Genomic DNA, 23569 nt, shown 5'->3' with positions numbered 1-23569 from the left:
AGTTTCCATGAGCCCCAGAACACCCACGTCAATCTGAATAAAACCGCCTCATTGTCTGCCCCAGCCTAGGTCTTCTTCCTCATTCCTTATTAACGGAGCCACCCCTCTGAGACAGCTGGGCTCACACTGTGAAGTCATGCCTGCCTCTCCTTCTCTGTGTCCTGTAGGATCACACTCGGTGACTTAAGACAGAACCTGACCCCTTGTGGCTTAAACCAGGAGGGCTGTTTTTCTCTGATAGCAAGAAGGTGGGTGGTGGGCCAGCCAGGGCTGGTGCCACTTGTAAAGGGCACCGGACTGCCCTGTCTCCCCGTCCCCACCACCACGCTTAGCGGGAGGCTCCCGGTCCCACAGATGGCTGCTGCTCCCTGGGGTTGCGTCTGCCGTCCCCAAAGGGAAGAGTGAAACACACAGGAGCACGCCACCGGCAGAGCCTAACACTGGTCCTCCTGGGATCCCCTCCCAACAGATGGGCACTTCATCTCACTGGCTAGGTCGTGTCCCCTGGGTACACAGAGCTGCGAGGGAGGCTGGATTTTTTTTTTTTTTTTTTTAGGTATTTAACATGGGCAGACTGCCACCCAGAAGAGAATCCTAGTAAGGAGACAGAGGAGGGTGGCTACTGAGGGGGCAACCAGCAGTGTCTGCCACACTCACCTTGACCTCTGTTCAGAGAGACACTGAGTCCAGACCTTTTATTCCTTGTTAACAGAAGCGTGCGCTTTCTTGAGCATTCCAGCCACGACGAATCCGCTGTCCTTGTCACTGCATGCCACTCTAGCTGCAAAGGCCTCCTCTCTGAGGAGCCTGACCTTTCCCAAAGGGGGCCTTTATCACATCACTTTTTTAGCGTTCTCCACGGCCCAGAGGACAGCTGCCACGTCTTAGGGATTCATGGAAGGCCCTGCATCACAGAGCACCCGTCTGTCTTTACAGCCTCGTTCTCCAACAGCGCAGTACATCCACTCCACTCGACTCCGTCTACCTTTTCTCCCCGCACACCCACTGACACTTCTCTATTAAAGAGACATACTTCATCCATTTCCTTCTCCAAACGGTAGAATAACAACAACAGCAACAACACCTAACATACCTAATACAGTCACACTTACGTGCAAGAAAGTGAAAGTAACTCAGTCGTGTCCAACTCTTTGTGACCCCATGGACTATACAGTCCATGGAATTCTCCAGGCCAGAATGCTGGAGTGGGTAGCCTTTCTTTTCTCCAGGGGATCTTCCCCACACCAGGGATCAAACCCAGGTCTCCCGTATTGCAGGCGGATTCTTAACCAGCTGAGCCACCAGGGAAGCCCATAAAACTTTTGATATATTTTAGTATCAAATCCCAAGGGCCTCTGCTAAAAACTTTTGATATATTTTAGTATCAAATCCCAAAACACTAAGATATAAACACTGTATCCCCCTCTCCACCCCCGCCCCCACCACCGTTTAAGGGGAAGGAAACTAAGGCTTTGAAAAATTAGGTCATTTGCCCAAAAAGCCACCCACGGCAGTTTTCTAGATGACACGTCAACAAAGACTCAGCTCTGAACCTAAGTACTCAAGCCTCCCGCAACCCAGGTTCACAGAGATCTTTCTCAACATCCTATCACATGTTTTAACCTGCGCTGTCTCTGTCAGCATCTTAAAACACTGTGTACCCGTGTGTCTCCTTAACTCTGTGGAAAGCCCCTTGAGGACGGGGACAGGCAGCACCGAATGTGACAGCCTGCACACAGTAGGCCCTCGGCCCCCGATTAAAGACGGCGATGCTGCTTTCCCACCACAGAAGCCGGGCGGCGCCTTGGGCCACAAAGGCGCCCGGAGGCGCTGGGGCCAGGCCGTGTTCAAGGCTGGAGACGGCTGGGCAGACCTGGAGGACGGTGACTTTGGAGCCTCCCATTCCAAGAAGCCAAGCATGGGCTTGTCCAAGGAGACGAGGAGAAAGGAGTCTCCGTTTCGGTAAGGGATGTCTCACGTGAACCTATATTTTCAGCCCGCGTCAACTTGACTCTACTCATTAAGCGCAAATGAGTGTAGATGGCAAAAGGTAAGAAGTAGCTTGGTGGTGTTTTCTTCTCTCAAACCCAGATCTCTGCGCTTCCCTCTGGGGAAGTTTAGACCCCTGACTGCGCACAGGAACGAGTCTCAGGATCACTGGCTGAGGGTGTGGGGTGCGGGGTTATCACATTCAGCATTGAGTGTGCCCCTCTGAATTATGATCCACCATTACTGCCCTTTGAAGCCCACACACCTCTGCAAAAAGCCAAGCACAACCTATAAAGGTCACGGTTTCCTCTGCCGGTGGTGTTCAGAGTGGATCAGTTGCTTGCTGCTCTGAACATTTTTGCTCGTTTTCTGGACTTTTCTTGAAAGCTTGATATCTCTAGCAGTCTCTTTTTAAATTTTTAATTGGAAGATAATTACTGTACAATATCGTGATGGTTTCTGCCCGATATCAACATGAATACGTGTGTCCCCTCCCTCTTGAACCTCCAGTAGGCTGTTTCTCATGAAGGGTCTCCCTGTGTTCAGGGCCACCCCCAAAGCTGTGGCCAGTGGTTCAGAGAGGGCCAGTCACCCCAGTGTCCCATCTCTCAGGGGGTCGAGTGGGTGAGTAGGGATCTCCCAGGGGTGAGCACGGAGGCCTGGGGTCAGACAGGTGACAAGAGCGGCCAGTGTGGCCAGGCCTCCGCAGAGGAGCAGGGAGAAGGTTGTGGTGAAGGGCCACACTCAGAGCAACAGGCAGCAAAAAAACCCCCAAATCACAGCCATCTCCTCTGGCAGCGATGGCCGCTGCTCGGAGAAAATGGCCTCTGCGCTAGTCAGAGCCAGGCCGGCACACAGAAGGCCTGCATTCTGGCACCGAACTGGGGCTGGAGGAGGCGGACGCGGCGGGCAGCGTGGGTCCCTTCTCCTGGGACCCTGCATGTCTTGCAAACGCGTTATTTCCCTGCAGGGCATTAGGCTCGCCGGAAGTTTCGTCTGGGATCTCTCCTAGCCCTTCTTCCCACTGCAGCCCTCCTTAGCCCAGCCCAAAGCGTGTCCCAACACCCTCGTGGGGCCGCACCCCCGGAGTAGACAGGTGGACACGGCTGAGAGTCTCTCCCCTTTCAACACAACATCTTGCCACATCCTGAACCCACAGCTGCCGCAGGTGTAGACAAAAACAAAACAAAACAAAACAAAAAACGGAAATGCACTGTACACAGGGCAATTGCTGCTTAGTTCTAAAATCTTTGTGCTGCATGCTGTCCAGTATTGGGAACGATTTCTGTGCACTGCTGGGTCTCCGCTCAGCCGGAGTTGACACTCAGGGGTGTCTTAACGGCCAAAGGACGCTGATGGAAACCACTGGCAGGTCTGAAAAGGTGTGCAGAGGGTGGGGGAGCACCAAGCGGCATCACCTTGCTGTTCTTCATCCGGTGACATCCCTTCATGTTGACTTTCGAGGCTTCCAGAGTCGGTGCCCGCGGGCTCCAGCTACTCAACGAGGGAAAACAAGAGCTTACCTGCTGCTGTTACCCTGAAATCGGATTCGGAACTGTCAGCTGCTTCCACGGCCAAACAGTACTATTTGAAACAATCAAGATACCTTCCTGGTAAGTAGAGACCATAAAATGTTTCCTGGTGGCAAAAGCACGTTAGCAGGTCATGCTCCAGCGTCTCTGAGTCTTTGACGAAAGGGCGCCCGTAACCTGCCGTTGCAGCCTTCCGCTGGCCCAGCCTGTCACCAGGCACTGTTCCGGACCTTCTGCCTCTGTGAAATGGGCTCAAGAAACCCCTGGGAGGCACAAATCAGGATGATGAGTGTGCTAGAGAAAACACCACCCTCCCCACCAAAGCTGTGCCTTCAGTAAACGCGAAACTTTATTCAGACAATTCTGCAGTTCCATTACAAGTTTTTTTTTTTTTTTAGAGATAGAATTTATATATGTTCCCTAAACAATCTGATGTGTGCTTTTAAAAGATCATCTAGCTGCTAGGTAGACCACGCTTAGGGGCTCAAAAAGAGTCAGGGGACTGGTCGCGGGGCTGCTGCCCCTATCTGGGTAGAGAAGGCGATGACTTGTTCTGGGACTGAAGTCCTTAGGACCACAGTGAGAGGAGCGGGAATTAAGACCATAAGAAAGGGTGCACTTTGGAAAGGTGCAAAGGCCCCAGTCAGTGTCAGTTTTGGTGTTGAAACCATAAGGAGGTTCTGTTCTGACTGCAAGAGCAGGGGTGTAACAAAGTTTTCAGAACACAGATTCCTGGGGGACATTTTTTTTTTTAACTGAATCCACCTCGCTGAAATAAAATCAGTGATTGTTATCTATAGAAGTTCGCCCTCTGGTGGTGGGAAAGGCGATTGTAAAAGTTTCAGCAGAGGATAGTATCAGTGGCCGTCATCTCCGACTCTGCGACCCTGTGGACTGTAGCCCACCAGGCTCCTCTGTCCATGGGATTCTCCAGGAAAGAATACTGGAGTGGGTTGCCATTTCGTTCTCCAGGGGATCTTCCTGAACTGGGGAATCAAACCCAGGTCTCCTGCGTTGCAGGGAGATTCTTTAGCGTCTGAGCCACCAGGGCAGAGGATAAATGGATCCAAAACACCCTTTTCCCAGTTCTGCTTGTTTCCTAATGTAGTTTTCAAGTTATTTCAGGGTATCTGAGACCTGTCCGATTGCTTCCTTTTTAACCAGAAAGCTCTAACCAATTCTGCTTACTCTGGGTCAGAAGCATGGTTGTAAATTGAAGCCTAAGAAACCCAGATAATCACGATGGTGCGCTCACTCACCTAGAGCCAGACCTCCTGGAATGTGAAGTCAAGTGGGCCTTAGGAAGCATCACTACTAACAAAGCTAGCGGAGGTGATGGAATTCCAGTGGAGCTATTTCAAATGCTGAAAGATGATGCTGTGAAAGTGCTGCACTCAATATGCCAGCAAACTTGGAAAACTCAGCAGTGGCCACAGGACTGGAAAAGGTCAGTTTTCATTCTAATCCCAAAGAAAGGCAATGCCAAAGAGTGCTCAAACTACTGCACAATTGCACTCATCTCACACACCAGTAAAGTAATGCTCAAAATTCTCCAAGCCAGGCTTCAGCAATATGTAAACCAGATGTTCACGCTGGTTTTAGAAAAGGCAGAGGAACCAGAGATCAAATTGCCAACATCTGCTGGACCATGGACAAAGCAAGAGAGTTCCAGAAAAACATCTATTTCTGCTTTATTGACTATGCCAAAGCCTTTGACTGTGTGGATCACAATAAACTGTGGGAAATTCTGAGAGAGATGGGAATACCAGACCACCTGACTTGCCTCTTGAGAAACCTGTATGCAGGTCAGGAAGCAACAGTTAGAACTGGACATGGAAGAACAAACTGGTTCCAAATAGGAAAAGGAGTACATCAAGGCTGTATATTGTCACCCTGCTTATTTAGCTTATATGCAGAGTACATCATGAGAAATGCTGGGCTGGAGGAAACACAAGCTGGAATCAAGATTGCCGGGAGAAATATCAATCACCTCAGATATGCAGATGACACCACCCTTATGGCAGAAAGTGAAGAGGAGCTAAAAAGCCTCTTGATGAAAGTGAAAGAGGAGAGTGAAAAAGTTGGCTTAAAGCTCAACATTCAGAAAATGAAGATCATGGCATCTGGTCCCATCACTTCATGGGAAATAGATGGGGAAAGAGTGGGAACAGTGTCAGACTTTATTTTGGGGGGCTCCAAAATCACTGCAGATGGTGACTGCAGCCATGAAATTAAAAGACGCTTACTCCTTGGAAGGAAAGTTATGACCAACCTAGACAGCATATTAAAAAGCAGAGACATAACTTTGCCAACAAAGGTCCATCTAGCTGAAGCTATGGTTTTTCTAGTAGTCATGTATGAATGTGAGAGTCGGACTGTGAAGAAAGCTGAGCGCTGAAGAACTGATGCTTTTGAACTGTGGTGTTGGAGAAGACTCTTGAGAGTCCCTTGGACTGCAAGGAGATCCAACCAGTCCATCCTGAAGGAGATCAGTCCTGGGTATTCATTGGAAGGACTGATGCTACAGCTGAAACTCCAATACTTTGGCCACCTCATGCGAAGAGTTGACTCATTGGAAAAGACCCTGATGCTGGGAGGGATTGGGGGCAGGAGGAGAAGGGGACGACAGAGGATGAGATGGCTGGATGGCATCACTGACTCGATGGACGTGAGTCTGAGTGAACTCCGGGAGTTGGTGAAGGACAGGGAGCCCTGGCGTGCTGCGATTCATGGGGTCGCAAAGAGTCAGACACGACTGAGCGACTGAACTGAACTGAAGAAACACTCAAAATTAAAATGCTACACCTGAGCCTTACTGTACCCTGTTCTGACACATTCTGTCTCAAAGACGGCCCCTCTAGAGCTGGGTGAGAATTGAAACTAGAATTGAGCTCTGCTCAGTCACTTGGACAAACCTTTATTGAGCACTTACTGTGAGCCAGCAGAGAACAGATACATAAAGAAGTGATCTTTGACATTCATTTATGGTGCATAGTTACTCACTGAATATCTTCAGGAATAACAGAGAATATTACCTTTGGGCCCCGCCTTTTTTTTTCCCCAACCATAAAGCCAAGTATTAAGGTCTTATTAAGCATCAACCTTCAGGATGATGGGAGCTCCCGAAATGTGCCATGTAATTTCAGGGCAGCATGACATTATACTACAAGGACTGGCAGATCTGTGACACTGGCCTTCAGGGAGAGAGACGCGAGAGTCTTAGTTACCAACCTGCTGCTGACTGGCTGTGTACTGGAGCGCGACTCTGAGGTTGGGTTTTGTTACTTACAGTGGGACTGCGGTCATCAGCTCACCCTGTAAGCCTTAGGTCCTTAATGATCTCAAGGTAGTTGTTGCCAATAGAATGTATGGAGGACGTGCTAACCATCTCCGCAACGCCCTCTGGTCTCATTCCTGGTTCTGGCACTTTTGAAACCCGGCTCTGGTGGATCCTTCTCGAGTTTCATCACATACAGTCCTTCCTTCCCCCTGGAGAATCCAGCGTCCTGTGTCATTTCTGTGTGTGCCCCTCCCAACTGTATTTTCAGTTTCTTAGCAAGACACGAATTCTGGGATCTGCTGCCCACTCGCCCCTCGATCCAGCCCCATTCAGGCCACGTCCCATTCCCCCCACCCCCCTCCATCCTTGCGATTGGCTCCAGGTTCTTTCCCTTCCAGAAACACACCTCCCTACCCACTACCAAGTCCCCAGCTTGATTCACATTCAGCTTTAAAGTACCTTTTAAAAGAAAGACTGGCTTAGTTGCTTCTGTTTTTTTTTGCCCCCTCGGCATGAGATTCTTCTAAATAATCCCCACACTGCTAATTGCTTCTCTACAGATGTTGATGTCTCCCTTTTTATCAGAGTAGATTGTAAGCGGAGAAGGCAATGGCACCCTACTCCAGGACTCTTGCCTAAAAAATCTCATGGATGGAGGAGCCTGGTAGACTGCAGTCCATGGGGTCACTAAGAGTCAGACACGACTGAGCGACCTCACTTTCACCTTTCACTTTCATGCATTGGAAAAGGAAATGGCAACCCACTCCAGTGTTCTTGCCTGGAGAACCCCAGGGATGGGGGAGCCTGGTGGGCTGCCGTCTATGGGGTTGCACAGAGTTGGACACGACTGAAGCGACGTAGCAGCAGCAGCAGCAGACTGTAAGAGCCACAAGGGCAGAGACGGGTGTGCTCTGTTCACGACTTTTCCCCAGTGCCACACACACTGCCTGGCACGTGGGAGGTGCTCAGTAAATATTTGCTAACTGACTTTGTAATTTCCTTTGAGGGGAGGGATGATAGTAGAGTGATTTCTGCCTCTCTTTAAGACCGTTCAGTTTAAGGTGGTCTAGAAAAGCCTGTAAATTAATACATGCTTTAAAATTCTACATTTTGTCTATTTCCAAGAAAACAGAAATCTTTAAAAAGACAAAGAATTGAAGCAGTTACCTTCAATAGTGAAGTATGTATGTACTTTTAAGAACTCGGAGTATCGCAAGGCTAATTGTATTAAAATGACTATTCAGGGCCCATTCTTTGTTGAACTATAAAAAATGTTCACCTTGATAGATTTGTAGTTTTTCCCCCTGACCTGATACCTTCTTTGTGGGTAAATATTTAAAGATGTTTTTAACCTGAGTAATTGCTACTTGGTGCACCTTCTTTATTGTTGGGTAATTGCTTACTGTAGTTCTATTTGTAGGTATTTTATTAGAAACCAAAATCCGTAAGGAGCTACATCCTATAATAAAGGGAAATGATTTACCTGATGGAGTGTATCCTTAGAGAACTGATGATAAGTAACCTTGAGGCTCAAGTCAGAACCACCAGGCGTGTTTCTGGCTTTAAAACAAGGGATATTATATGTCTCAGAAACATGAGACCTTGCCAAGAAGCTCAGTTTGTGACAAGCCAGAGCCTATATCACCTGGGGACAGTTTCTGACTCGCCACATTAGTGGTAGAGAACCCTACATGTATGACCCAGAGGCTTAGACAGTGTGATGTCTCTGGTGTCTCCTAAACTGAACCAAATTTATTTATCAGTAAAAAGACAATAAGTTCAGGAAGTGTTCAAATCTCTTTAAAACATATTAAACCAATACCCTCTGACCACTGGGTAACGAAGGCTGACTCCACCTTTCCCAGATTTTGGAAAATCATAAATAAATTGTTGAGATTTTACTGTATCTGACATGCAAATAAGCTTGCCAGATGAATCTTTACGTGAACTTCCCAGCTTCTCAGTTCCCCTGGGTTCTTGGCCACATGTCTGTTTTTCCAGCTGAATCCAGCATGTTTTCCCAGCTTGAACCCAACCAAGAAGGGTCTGGCATAGATCGCACACTGCAAATGAGTGAGTGACATGGAAATGTCTTTTGGAAGAAGATTTTTGTGCCATCTCAGTTTTTACAAAACATTTAGCAGGAAATGTCCAATGTTTATTATTATTTGCATTAAAAAAAAACAATTTACATTTCTAAAAGACACTGTGAGGATTCTAGGTTATTGTATTGAGGGTTAGGAAGGTGTCAGGGTCCATATAGCAAGTATTTGCTATCCTACAGCCAAAATTTATTTCCATTCCCCCAAGTTATTTCTAGTCTTAGTTTTAATGTTTATTTTCCCTTCAAGTTTACGATCACATTCTAACCTCTGAAATGACTGTTTTGTCTTTCTAAGGTGTAAACCCCAAGAACGTGTCCCTGGTTGCCAGTGGAAAGGATATGAACCCATATGTCTGGAACAACCAGTTGTTTCCTAAGTCACTGGGATCCTTGGGGGCAGAACTTGCTTTCAGAAGGAATAACGCAGGTAAAGCAAGACTGCATCCAAAGTATGAATTTACGTTGTTCTCCTTCTGCAGATTTTTACTTTTAAATGTACTGTGGCTGCCTTCTTCCAACCAAGATGCCTTTGGGGGCAAAGGAGGGTTTCCAGCTGGTCCTCAGCACAGAGAGTTTTCAGGAAATCACTTGCTAGATCTTAACTTCTCTGTGGGTCCTTTCCTAAAACGGATCTGCCTGAGCAGGGGTCTCTTTTCTCCTGTTTTACAAAAGAAAAGACTTGTCACCACTCTCACACCCACCACTCAAGTGTGAAAATATCTGGGGTGCCAGTCAAAGGGCTAATTTGATGTCTTGGTGTCAGTGTTGAGACAGTGAGTCCCTCTGATGACTGGGGGACAGATTCTTTTTAAGTCAAGTGGTTTCCAGTTCTTGTAAAAGAATGGAAGGTGAACCCGAGTTACAGCTGAATGATAATTAAAAATCATTCTTAAAACTAATACAGTATTGTATTAGCTCCACTGTACTCCAGCATAAAATTTTAAAAAATTTTAGATCATTTTCTATGAGATCACTGCGTGATATTTGATAACTCTGAACAGAGTTCAAAGACTACAGTCATAAAGCCGTAACTAAACACCTCTCATTTCCTACTATGCATTTATGAGATTTCTAGAGATTTCTTGTTACTTCCCACCTTAAAAAAAAAAATTGAAGCTGAATTCTGATTTTAGCAATAAATAATATTTATTTGGGATTCCCTGGTGGCTCAGCAGTAAAGAATCCATCTGCAATGCAGGAGATGGGAGTTCAATCTCTGGGTTGGGAAGATCCCCTGGAGGAGAGCATGACAACCCACTCCAGTATTCTTGCCTGGGAGATCCCATGGCCAGAGGAGCCTGGCGGGCTATAGTCCATGGAGTCAGACATGACTGAGCATGCTGTATTTATTTATGGATACATGAACCACTTGTGTAAGGTTCTATCTTTCTCATTAAGAGATGAATTTCAAAAGAAATCCAGCCTTTCATTTTTAATAATCAAGTTTTATAATATGCACCTTTTCGATTAATTATATACAATGAATCATTCTAATACAGAAAAAAGTATTTTAATATACTTATGGTTGGTTACAAGACCCTTTTTTAAAGTTTTAATCTATACATATTTTTGACTGGTTAAAGACTTTTAAATCTAACATTATGTTTGGATAAAATGAGTTGACCTATGAATAAAAATAAAATTTTAGAGAGAAGAGAGATTCATGTGAAATTCTCTACCTGCCACAAAGGACTGTGGTCACATATTTCTTAAGTCAGTATTGGTGAGGGTAAAATCACTATGGTATTTAGATTCCATTGGTTGTATTTAAGAGATGTAATAGTTTATTTTTAAATGTCTATAATCACACTATGCCAGAAGGTACATCCTTTGGCATTGCTAAGACTTATGATGAAACATTTTAGATAGCAGCTGAAAGTGAGCTCTTTTTTAGAAAGGAAATGTAGGTGGCATTGGATCAAGAGGGTGAGGGGCACTGTTGTAGCAGCTGAGGAGTTCTGAGTGCCTTCACACACTCTGGATAGCTCACAAGCTTTCTCCATGCTGTGGAGACTCAACTTATCCAGCTAACAGTGCTGAGATGTCCGACACCGCAGCACTGTGATTTGCTTCGTTTTTTCTGTTACTTAAAAATAGTATTTGGTGGGCCGACTGGTTGAATACAGTCAAACGACAGCCCCACAGCTTTGAGCCTCAGGGGAATAGATGATCGCCAGCAAATGAAAGCGGTGACTGCACAGAAAACATATTCTCCTTTTAAGGTTTCTCTATGGATCTTTTCACTAATCATGGAATCCATTTTTTCCTCTGCTTTTCCTGTTAACAGTCTCCTTCTTGTTCATTCTTTCCTTCTGTCTGCCTTTAGAAGAAAGCATAATCAAACCCATTGAAAAGCTATCATGCAATGAAAGTTTCCCTGAAAAATTAGAGGACCCACAAGGTAATTTCTGGGCATGGTAGATGGGTACAGCGTGTCCTCTGAATCTCCTGTCCAATGTGCCTCTCAACATCTATCCCAAACCTGTCGTAAGCGGGCCCTGTGACGGCCAAGGGCACCTGCTTCCAGGGGTCAGATCAGCACTAGGAGAGACGCGAGCATCCACACCGCGAGCGGCCTCCTTCTTCCGTCATTGGGCTTCTGAGCGTGACTTGCCCTCGAGAAAGCTCTATGCTTGTCTTCTTAAATTATGACAAGCTATAGAAATCAGGCAAATCTGCTGCAAATAACTGAGAGTATTTTCACTGATAGCGATGGAGGGTGGTAACGGCTGACTACGTGGACAGCAGGTCCTGTGCTAAGCGCTCCGGATCCACCTCGCTCAGTCCGAACAACAACCCCTATGAGGACAGGTGCATTTGTCAGGGTGATTCCACAAGATGATGAAGTGCCCAGAGGGACGGGGGCTTCCTGGGAGGAAACCCACTCTCAGGTCACGAACTGGAGTCACACAAGCCCAGGGGCGTTCAGGGTGACCTTTTGGGTTCACGTTTGATCTTGATCACTTGCTGTGAGAACTTGGCCAGGTCAGGCGTGGGTAACACGCCTCTAAGGGGGTTGTTATGCGGACTGATCGGGAGTGAGTGCCTGTAAGCTCGTAGTACCTTGCATGAAATATAGAGGATGCCCTTCAAGTAGAATTTAGCATTAGTAGTGGTTTAATCAAAGTTACTCTCTGGTGCTTTAAAGTATTAACCTTTTGACTCTGAAACTTTATGATACATCACTAGGAAATCTTGGAAGTTATGCTCCTTACAATCAGTCAGGATATATTCCTTCCTTTTTCAAAAAAGAAGTGGGGTCAGCTGGCCAGAGGATACACTTAGCACCGCTTGGTGCAACAGCTTCAGGTAAGAGCAACTTCAGATACCAGTTTTTGAGAATTCTGATGAGAATGGAGCGTCCAAAGACTGTAGTCGCTTTTCCTGAGTGAAGACTTCTGAATTAGTCTCATCTATTAACTACATACAGTTCTAACTGCTTTTGGCAAAATGTCCCGTTTTCCTTCCAAAGATATGGTTTGATGAGTCTAATGACAGGAGTCACTTACACAAGGATGTTGCCACTGAATTGTCCCAACGACCTCATCAGGCCCACCTTTTACAGATGAGGAAGCTGGCATTGTGAGAGGCTCACTGAGGGTCACTCAGCTCGTAAACGGCAGAGCTGGGACTGACCCTGTTCGTCTAAGTCCATAGCGAGTGCTGTGCTGCACGATGAGATGTGAGACGATGAATCTCTCAGAGCTCCCTGCCTGGTACCCGGCACTGAGCAAAATCGTGAGAGATGCTGAGGCTCCGCTACGTGTCAGTTAATGGGCGGCTCTTCTGCAGGTTCATCTTAGGTTTTAGAACTAAACCGCAGAACTCTCGCTGGCACTTGCCTTGCAGTATAGTAGGTGGTGAAGTCTCCTTCCCCACCCTCTGATGTAAGGACTAGTTAGGTCACTACTCTGCAGTGGTATGGCGTGCAACAGCCACATTCAGGGGGATGCTCTTGAAACAGAGATGAGGATTCTGAACTTGGGTTGACAAGATTTGACCATGAATGTTGTCTACATTATTTCAGTCTAAAATAGATATCCTGCCTGATTAAAGCACCTAAAATAAACACTGAGGCAGATAACTTCAAGCTTGATAAGGTACCAAGTTACAGTTTAATTTTTATGAGTTGACTTCAAAAGTCTTCTCCCAGCCAGGATCTTATATTAGAACTCCTGGTTAGAGTCACCAGTCTTTAAAGTTCACACTCTTGGAGTTAAAATTGTAAAAACCACTGGACTTTCATATTTTACGTCTTACCACAGTATAAGTGCTTAAGGAGTATTCAGTTAACTTATCTATAAAAAGAATTGCTTCAGGATTTCTCTGCTGGAACAAAATATAAAAGTAATTTTATACAGCAATACTTTTTATAAAGCCTCAAATATTTTAAGCCAGCCTTATCACGAGTCATTAGCCACAACTTGCTAGCACTTTTTAATATGAAGACAGAAAATCATAATGTCTCAAAATTATTCTGAGTACCTTAGAAAGTAAAAGTGAGTATTTTTGAACATATTTTTTATAAGAGATTGGAGGCCTTTATATATTAATTATCCTGTCAGATTAGCATGCATATTCCTGGTTTCATTTTTTTTTTTTAAAGTAAAATGCTCTCTCATAACTTTTCATCTCTTCCATTTACTCTGCTTATCAGATTTTCCTACAGATCGTGATAGGAGGAAAGGTAAAAAAAAAGAAGTAAATATTAACCATTCTCAAGTGGTCAATGCAAATCCTTAGGAAAACACTGTTCTGGAAGAGATGTCTTCCAGCCCTCCCACTGGTGTGACAGTTTCCCACAAGAGAATAAAACCAGGTCATTACCGTATTTACTTGACTATTTCCCCATCTCTTGGCCTCCCTCTCTGCTCTAGTCCTCACCCTCGAGTTTGGAGAAGAAACGTCAGATTAGCCGCCACCTCCCTTGCCAGGTCGTCTCTCATCCCGAGCCCCCTTGTACCTCCCTGTCCGCTGCTCTGACAGCCACAGGGACTTGGAGCAGGGACCCGCTTCAGACACCGCCTGCACCGAGGCATGGAACTCACTGAATTCTCCCAGCGCCTCTGCGGCGCTCCACTGCACAGAGGTTTTGTGTCTCGCTAAAAGTTACGGATCACGTTCTTAACTAGAGGCAAACACCTTTTCCTTTGGCCAACAAGGAACTCCTTGTTTTCGGGCAAGAGGTTAAATGCCCCTGAGAGGATACATGCAGGTTTTAAAACAAATGCACAGCCAGCATCCGCGGGCTCTCAGCTCCGCTCTAGGGGTGGTGCAGGGTGGGCTACCAGGTTCTTCAACCCCGGGGGGCTGGAGTCCTAAAAGTTACTTCTCAGGAAATGCTCCTGCCTCACTGGCCAAATGATCCCCTTTTGAAAGAAGGTTTTACGGATACTGGCCTGAGCAGTCTCCTTCAAATGCGTTTAGGACTTAGCCACAAGTCCCGATGGGGAGACAAAGCTGCTCTGGGTGTTATTCCCTGGGCCCTCGCTTCTCGCCTACTGGTAACTTAGGAATGGGTTCCCTTTCCCCTTCTCTGAGCTACCGGGGGCCTCCTCCCAAGTGCCCTCTCCTCCGCCCGCCCGTGGTACCATTCTGCTCAGTTGGGGTCTTCAGATGTGAGGGCGCTAATTTATCACACTGATGCTGGTCTGTATCCCAGTGGGTTATAACTAAAGGGTGGTTTCTAGAAAACAGGCACAGTTGACTGGCCCTTCTAGACATTGTCCCTGTCTTTGTTAGGGAGCTTTGTATTGCCTCTGAGAACTTTAAACCCACTAAGTGTGGGATGAAATGACCTGTTAAACCAGGAAAGAGCTCCTGGCCTCCCTGTCCCGATCAAACCACCAACCCCCCAGGTGACCGTCACCAGGATGGCACCTCACTCAAGGCTATGTTCCCTTGAGCCAAGGTTAGCAGCACGTCAGGACCCACCTGCCCCCATGAGTTCCTCCTACACTCCCGATTCTACAGTAAAAATGTAAGAAAAAAATGGGAAAACCATGCAAATAAATAAAGCAGAGCTAGTATTAAGTGTACAGAATGGTTAGTCATTTCAAAATTGACTCCTACAGAGGCTAATCCAAGAATGACACTGACCACACGGTGTCAAAAAGGGATTTAAATCCCAAACAGAAAGATGGACCTTCAAGTGAGAACAGCTTGACACCTGGCTGCCAGTTTGAAGCAAGGAAGGGCCAAAGGAGGGACTGAGGATGTTAAAAAGTTCTCTATAAAATGATTTTGTCATTTGAGATGTTCAAGCAATCAGAGCTTATAAATTGTTCAGGTAACAAATGTCTAACACAGTAAAATGTTTCACAAAGTTTTCATCAGCCAAATCTAAGTATGAATAAAATGAGCCTTGTGATGCAAGGTTTAGGGTCATGTTGTCATCCATCAGTTGCCCGATAAAACATTTAAGTCTCTTGACTTAAAACCACATTTTCAAGTTTAAAGAGGAACTTACTATGGGACCGCATGAAGTCAGACTTTGCAGGACTGACAATTCTGAATACATTTTCTGTAGTGACACTGTGTTCCAGTGTCATTTAGATGTAACCACAGTGTGATATAAATACTAACACTGTGGCAAAGCCTGCAGGCAAGAGGAGAAGTGGGCAACAGAGGATGAGATGGTTGGATGGCATCAACGACTAAGTGGACATTTGAGCACTCAGGGAGATAGTGAAGGACAGGGGAGCCTGGCCTGCTCCCTGGGGATGCCGTTCATGGGGTCACAGTCAGACACAACGTAGCGACTGAACAACCACCCTGTGGGTATTGTCCACTGAACTGAAACCAAGGAGCTGCTCTTGGTCACCCAAGATGGTATTGCCTATCTAAATATGATGGGCGCTGCAGTGAGCAAAACATGGAAGAGCTGCAGTGTCAGAACAATAAACCAGAAATTATGGCTCTGAAGCTGCTGAAAATGCGACCTGGCATCAGCACAATTCTACACTAGAATTGTTGGTGTTTATATATGTATATGCATATATATAAAAAACTTCAGGAAACACTGAATTAATCTTTTAAATTCAGATTTCTCCCCATAAAATGAACTGCTTTATTTTGCATAGTCATCTGAATAAAATTCTAATTTCTGATTGTGCTTTCTTTCAGAATATCCCTGGAACACCAAAACTGGTCGGGGGCAGTTTTCAGGACCTACTTATAATCCTACAGCCAAGAATCTAAATATTGTGAGCCGTGCACAGCCAGTGTCCCCCGTGCATGGGAGGACAGACTGGGTGGCCAAGTATGGAGGCCACCGGTAGGAATCCAGCGTGAAGCCCCTTGGCGTCACGCCATGGAGTCCATGCAAGTCCCCCTGACCCTGGGAAATGTCTACAGCTGTCTATTTCTACTGTGTTCTGGAAGAAATATATAATAGTGGGTACTCTGAAGAGCAAAAATCATCTATCTTATTTTTTTCCTAGAAATGAAATGCATTTTCTTAGCATCATCGCCCACAATGCTGATATACGGGTAGGACTTTAAAAGTATTGAATAAACTTTATTTGCCAAAGTATTAAGTATTTGATCTATAAATTAATAGATACTAAATACTCTAAGAAGCTTTTTTTAAAAAAAGAAAAATGCCTCCAGAAATTAGATGTTTAGAGTGTTTTATATTTGTCCCAAGTAATACTTCATCGTTTGGCCTCAAAGGTTTGTTTTGGATTTTTACAGCAATTACATAGATGGCTGTGGGCTGTCAGTTACGGTTCTTTGTGACCAAGGTTCTACTCTACCATTTTGGCAATGGTAATTTATAAAAGATGGTAATTCATCATTTTCCTCTTTTGGGATGAAATAATTTTGGGAACAATAATTCCAACCTAGAGCAGGGTGTCTTTCTTAGAAATACTTCTTTAAAAAAGATTTCAAAATTACGTCACCTGATTATAGCAGAGAAAGTCTCCTGTTTTTGACCGATACATTAATGATGACCATCAAACCCAATGCTTGATGACTGCCAGCTTAACCAAGTCAAGGTTCTGTCATCTTCACAGCAAGTGTGTTCATTCCTTTCAAGATGCTTTCTTTCTGTGTCCCCACCACAGTATGCCAGCTTGTTCTCCAAAGCAAATTCCTGCTGCTGCTGCTGCTGCAGACAGATCACTGACTCAGCTCTGAAAGTCACACTTGCTCTGAAGAGCAAATGCATTTGGTTGCTATAGCAGTGATCTCACTTATGACATATTTTCTTAATCTTTAAATTGGTATTTAAAATTGACATTTTGAACTTAGAACTGGTCTATTTAAGCCTGCCGTTTTACGGACTGGATTTTCTTTTTTAAAGAATAATGTTCTCAAACTGCTGATATCTTATGCATTTTGGTATCATTTTGTGGACATTATATAAAGACACATTATAAGATAATATGATATTTTTGTACAGAAGACTCACCTTGTTGGAAAATGTTAAAATCTAAAGAGTAATTTATATTAATATCAGTGATAATGGCCATATATATATATTTGTAGTTTTAATATCTCAAAGCTAAAATACTCTTTGGTGTTGCTGGGAAACTTTTAAACTGTGAATAGATATTAAAATTGATATGGTTAACTAGTCTGTTTTCTTTACATTTTTAAACTTTATACTCATACTCTGAGGCCTGTTTTTGTTGTTAAGGTCAACTTTTTTTAAAAACCAGTTTCAGGTTTATGAAATGTCTAATCAGAAAGTACAGAGTTTCCATACACTCCATCTCCCCCTCCTCAGTTCTCCCTATCTTGCCTAAGTGTGGCATATTTGCTACAACTGAAGAACCAGTATTGATTCACTGTTACTAAAGCCCACAGTTTACATTAGGGCTCAGGTTTTTGTGCTGTACATTCTGTGGGTTTGGACAACATGTACAATGACATTAACAACCAAAGTTGTAGAGTATCATAGAAAACAGTTTCACTTCCCCAGAAATCCCTAGTTCCAGCCATTCCTTCCTCCCTGCAAACCTCTGGCAACCACTGATCTTTTTATTATCTCCAGTTTTCCTTTTTCCACAGTCACGCAGTTGGAATTACGTACCATATAGCCTTTTCAGATTGCCTTCTCTTGCTCCATAATATCCATTTAAAGTCCCTCAACTCTTTTCTTGGCTTGGTATCTCATTTCTGTTTATTACTGAATAGTATTCCATTGTCTATATGCCCATTGTATCATAGTTTATCCATTCACCAGCTGAAGGACATTTGGCTGTTTCCAAAGTTTGGGCAATTATGAATAAAGCTGCTATAAACATTCATGTACACGTTTTTGTGTGGATGTCAGTTTTCACTTCACTTGATTCACTGCTGGATCATACGGTAGAACTGCATGTTTGATTCTGTAAGAATAAAACTCTTCCAAAGTGGCTCTACCCTTTGGCATTCCCACCATCAGTGAATGAGAACTTCTGTTGCTCCACGTCCTCACCATCTCTTGGTGTTGTCAGTGTTTTGGATTCTGGTGTTCTAGTAAGTGTGTAGTAGTATCTCGTTTTTAATTTGCAACTCCCAGAAGCACAAGCTGGAATCAGGATTGCCGGAAGAAAGATCAGTAACCTCAGATATGCAGATGACACCACCCTAATGGCAGAAAGTGAAGAGGAACTCAAAAACCTCTTGATGAAAGTGAAAGAGGAGAGTGAAAAAGTTGGCTGAAAGCTCAACATTCAGAAAACGAAGATCATGGCATCTGGTCCCATCACTTCATGGAAAATAAATGGGGAAACAGTGGAAACAGCGTCAGACTTTATTTTTGGGGGGCTCCAAAATCACTGAAATGGTGATTGCAGCCATGAAATTAAAAGATGCTTACTCCTTGGAAGAAAAGTTATGACCAACCTAGACAGCATATTAAAAAGCAGAGACATTACTTTGCCAACAAAGGTCCATCTAGTCAAGGCTATGGTTTTTCCAGTAGTCATGTATGGATGTGAGAGTTGGGCTGTGAAGAACGCTGAGTGCCGAAGAATTGATGCTTTTGAACTGTGGTGTTGGAGAAGACTCTTGAGAGTCCCTTGGACTGCAATGAGATCCAACCAGTCCATTCCGAAGGAGATCAGTCCTGGGTGTTCTTTGCAAGGAATGATGCTGAGGCTGCAACTCCAATACTCTGGCCACATCATGCAAAGAGTTGACTCATTGGAAAAGACCCTGATGCTGGGAGGGATTGGGGGCAGGAGGAGAAGGGGACAACAGAGGATGAGATGGCTGGATGGCATCACCGACTTGATGGACATGAGTTTGGGTGAACTCTGGGAGTTGGTGATGGACAGGGAGGCCTGGTGTGCTGCAATTCATGGGGTCACAAAGAGTCGGACACGACTGAGCGACTGAACTGAACTGCTCCATATAAACTTCTGGTATCAGTTTGGCAGTATCTACAACATAACTGGGTTTTTAAAATTAGGATTGCACTGAACAAGCAATATGGGTCAAATTGGGAAGAACTGACATCTTGACACTCTTCAGCCTTCCTATTTATGTACAATAACTGTCACTCTAGTTACTTCTTTGACTTCTTTCATTAGATTGTCATTTTCCTCATAGATCTTATACGTATTTGTTGGATTTATACCCATTTACTTTAGTTCTATAATTTTTAATTTCAAATTTGAATTGTACATTGTTCGTTTACAAGGAAGCAAATGACTTTTTTATACTAATATTGTATCCTAATACCGGTTTTAATCACTTATAACATTAAATAATTAAATCCCGGACGTTCCCCCCACCCAGGAAAATTTCTTTGAAACTTTCTACATAACCATGTCATCTGCAAACAAAAATAGTTTTATTCTTCCTTCTCAATCTACAGCATACTATTAATTTCCTTCCTGTGTCTTAATGAACTAGCCAGGACTTCTAGTACAATGCTGAACAGAAGTGGTGACTGTGAACATCCTTGCCCTCATCCTGATCTTAGCAGGAAAACATTCAGTTCTGCCTTATTAAACAAGATGTTAACTGTAGGGTTTGTTTTTTTTTTAATAGATTTTCTTGATTAAGTTGAAGATGTTCCTATATTTTCGAGAGTTTTATTATGAAGGGTGTTATATTCTGTCAAATCCCTTTTTTTACATCTACTGAAAATGACCACTGATCGTAAGATTTTTGTTCTTTAGTCTGTTGATATGATAGATTACATTAATTGATTTTCAAATGCTTGAGACAGTTTTATATACCTAGAATAAATCCCACTTGATCATGTTATATAATTCTCTGTATATATTGTTGGATGTGATTTGCTAATATTTTGTTGAGAATTTCTACACCTACGTTCATATATATATAGAGAAATAGAGACCAAAACTTTTCACTAGGTTTGAAAATTTTTTAAGTTAAATGTGAAAACAACATAAATATGTGAAGCAAAGATTAATCATAAATACTAGAAAAAACTGACTAACACAGAGTGGGAGGTTTTTCTTAGAAAACAGATCCAGAGGCCTTAAAAATAAGACATGATTAACACAGCAAACAAAGTGTATCCAGCGTACATACTATATAGACTTTTGACCAATAAGGCAAAATACTAACATTCAACATGCACAAAAAGTGTACCTTATATTAGGCTACAAAGAAAATCTCAAACATAGAAATATGTAAACTACTTTTTTATACAGTAGAGCAATAGTAGAATAAAAAAGTATTACTTAAACATTATCCCTTAAAAATTCAGAAATATTGTTCCAAACACTTCAAAGTCAAAAGGGAAAATCAAATCTGAAATAAATACCCTTAGAAATGGACAATGACAGACCTCTGTGTTATAACTTGTAAAAGTCAGTCAAAACAGATTGCAAAGAAAAAACTATAAACTTGTTCCATTTATGAGAGAAACAGAACCATTGAAGACATGGTGAACTTGAGCATTCAGCTTAAGAAACTAGAAAGAGGAATAATAACTTTCAAAAGTAAAAAGGAATTAAGGTAAAAGGATAACATAATGTCCCAGGAGCAACAAGCACTATCCAGTACCAGGTCTTGGCTTCCAATATACTGTCCAATAAAAGAAACCAGGCCTCCTTGGAGAAATGGCCGATTCTGGCGTTGGGGTGTGAAACATACAAGATGAGCCTGGAGCATCTTACAGTGCCGGGAAATAGTGAAGTCCTAGAAAAACAAAAAGCAAGCAAGCCAAAAAAGCCTACACTGACTGGCTGTATCAATAGGCCATGGGACAACTGAAAGAGCTCCCCATGTTCAAAACTGCAATAATCTGAACAAGAAAATCAATGGAGAAGTATTGGATTACAACCCAAACCAGAAAATAATCATACCTAAGCCCACACTGAATGAGTGGATGGCTGGATGGACATACAGACAGGGACGAGGAGACACCTTCCATGCAGCCAAATTCCACGTAATTTTTACGTAGACACTCTGACCTCAAGCAGGCAGAGCACAACTCTCCATTTCTTAAGCAGGAAGCATGCAGAGTGACTTCCTTTGAGTACCACATGGGAAAGTGGGGGAAAAGGGAATAACTTCACCATGGAGAAGCCTGAGGACCACCACCTCAGCCAGGTGATCAGCGTCAGCATCAACAATAATGTGTGTATGTTCATATATGTAACCTCCATTTGAAGTGATGAAATCGACACTTTACCCTGTGATCTTCCTCCTTAAAAAAAACCCAGATGCCAGTGTAATCACGAGAAAGACAGGAGACAAATCTCAACGGAAGCGCATTCTATACAACACCTGATCAGTACTCCTCAAAACTCGGTCACCAAAAGCAAGGAAAGTTGAAGGGATGGTCACAGCCATGAGGACCCTACATGGCAACTAAATGTAATATGCTATCCTAGATAAGATCATGGAACAGAAAATGGGTATTCATTCAAAAATAAGAAAAACTAAATAATGTACTAGTGATAATGTAGCAGTATTGGTTCATTAGTTGTTAACCAATGTATCATGCTAATGTACGATTTACTAATAGTAACAAAACTATAAAATACCTGCAATACTCTTAATAGAAATGCAAAGAACTATGTGAATAAAACTCTAAAATGTTTTAAGACACTAAAAAAAATTTGAATTATATGAAGGGACATACAATGTCCTGGATTGGAGAGTAAATATTTTATATACAAATAGCTCATACATCTCAATATACTAAAAAATAAAATTTTTAACTGGAGATCTAAACAGACATTTTCCCAAAGACATACAGATGGCCAACAGGCACACAGAAAGATGTTCATCGTTGCTAATTATTATAGAAATGCACATTGAAACTACGAGGTGTCACTTCACACCACTCAGAGTGGCCACTATCAAAAAGTCTATAAAGAACAAATGCTGGAGAGGGTGTGGAGAAAAAGGAACGTCCTGCAGTGTTGGCGGGAATGTAAATTGGTGCAGCCACCATAGAGGACAGCGTGGAGGTTCCTTTAAAAACAGAGCTACCATATGATCCAAGGATCCTATTCCTGGAAAGGCATGCAGAGAAAACTGTAATCCAAAGACACACGCAACCCCAGTGTTCATAGCAGCACTATTTACAACAGCCAAGACAGAGACGCAACCCAAATGTCCAAAAGCAGACAAACGGATAAAGCCAGGTACATACACACAATGGAATGTTACTCAGCCATAAAAGGAATGAAATAATGCCACTGCAGCAACACGGATGGAGCCAGACTTCTATACTAAATGAAGTGAGAAAGACAAATATGATATCACTTCTACGTGGAATCTGAAATATGATGCAAACGAACTTACCTATGAAATTGAGACTCAGAGACGCGCAACAGACTTGTGGTTTCCAAAGCGGAGGGCAGGTGGGAGGGATGGTGTGGGAGTCTGGGCTTAGTAGACGCAGGCTATTATATACAGAATGGATACACAAGCTCCTATTGTACAGCACAGGGAACTATATTCATTATTCGGTATAAACCATAATGGAAAAAAAATATGAAAAAGAATCTATGTATATATATATGTGCATATATAATGGAATCACTCTGCTATACAACAGAAATTAATACATTGTAAATGAACTATACCTCAATAAAATAAATTAAAAAAAAAAAAAGCTATGGCAGACATGTCAAACACAAAAATGAGAAAAGTAAGGTTTCTTTCAACAAGCCAGTCCATAAAATTGATTCATAGGTGCCTGAATAACATAGAAGAAATCCAATCAATACCAATGAAGAGTTGAGTTAAGTAGCAAATGTATCCTCTCCCTTTTTTTGTAAAAGGGGAAAAGCAAAGTAAGGGGTACCAGAATGAGTTAACTCAATACTGAAAGAAAGTGAAAATGTGTAATTAGCTAACATGTCCTATGTAGAGACCAAAATAAGTAATTCCAGTTATAAACAGTTCTCTCAGGTTTTACATTTATAAATTAACTGCTGCTGCTGCTGCTGCTAAGTCGCTTCAGTCCGACTCTGTGCGACCCCAGACAGCAGCCCACCAGGCTCCCCCGTCCCTGAGATTCTCCAGGCAAGAACACTGGAGTGGGTTGCCATTTCCTTCTCCAATGCATGAAAGTGAAAAGTGAAAGTGAAGTCGCTCAGTTGTGTCCGACTCCTAGCGACCCCATGGACTGCAGCCCACCAGGCCCCTCCTTCCATGGGATTTTCCAGGCAAGAGTACTGGAGTGGGTTGCCATTGCCTTCTCCAATAAATTAACTGGTTAACCACAATTTCATT

General features: G+C 43.4%; 1 protein-coding gene across 1 annotated transcript in view; it reads left to right on the top strand.

The window, feature by feature from the left end:
- Window positions 1–16185, top strand: part of MAK (male germ cell associated kinase) — a 41472-nt gene extending 25287 nt beyond the window's left edge. The window contains exons 9-14 of the mRNA XM_052649445.1: window positions 1790–1962; window positions 3454–3602; window positions 9201–9332; window positions 11232–11306; window positions 12095–12214; window positions 16031–16185. Of these exons, the coding sequence (XP_052505405.1) occupies window positions 1790–1962; window positions 3454–3602; window positions 9201–9332; window positions 11232–11306; window positions 12095–12214; window positions 16031–16185 (804 nt within the window). The remainder of the gene's footprint in view (window positions 1–1789; window positions 1963–3453; window positions 3603–9200; window positions 9333–11231; window positions 11307–12094; window positions 12215–16030) is intronic.
- The last annotated feature ends 7384 nt before the right edge of the window (window positions 16186–23569 follow it).

This window comes from Budorcas taxicolor, chromosome 11, assembly GCF_023091745.1.
Source record: "Budorcas taxicolor isolate Tak-1 chromosome 11, Takin1.1, whole genome shotgun sequence".
NCBI classification, from domain to species: domain Eukaryota; kingdom Metazoa; phylum Chordata; class Mammalia; order Artiodactyla; family Bovidae; genus Budorcas; species Budorcas taxicolor.
This window is presented reverse-complemented; position numbering and strand designations above follow the sequence as displayed.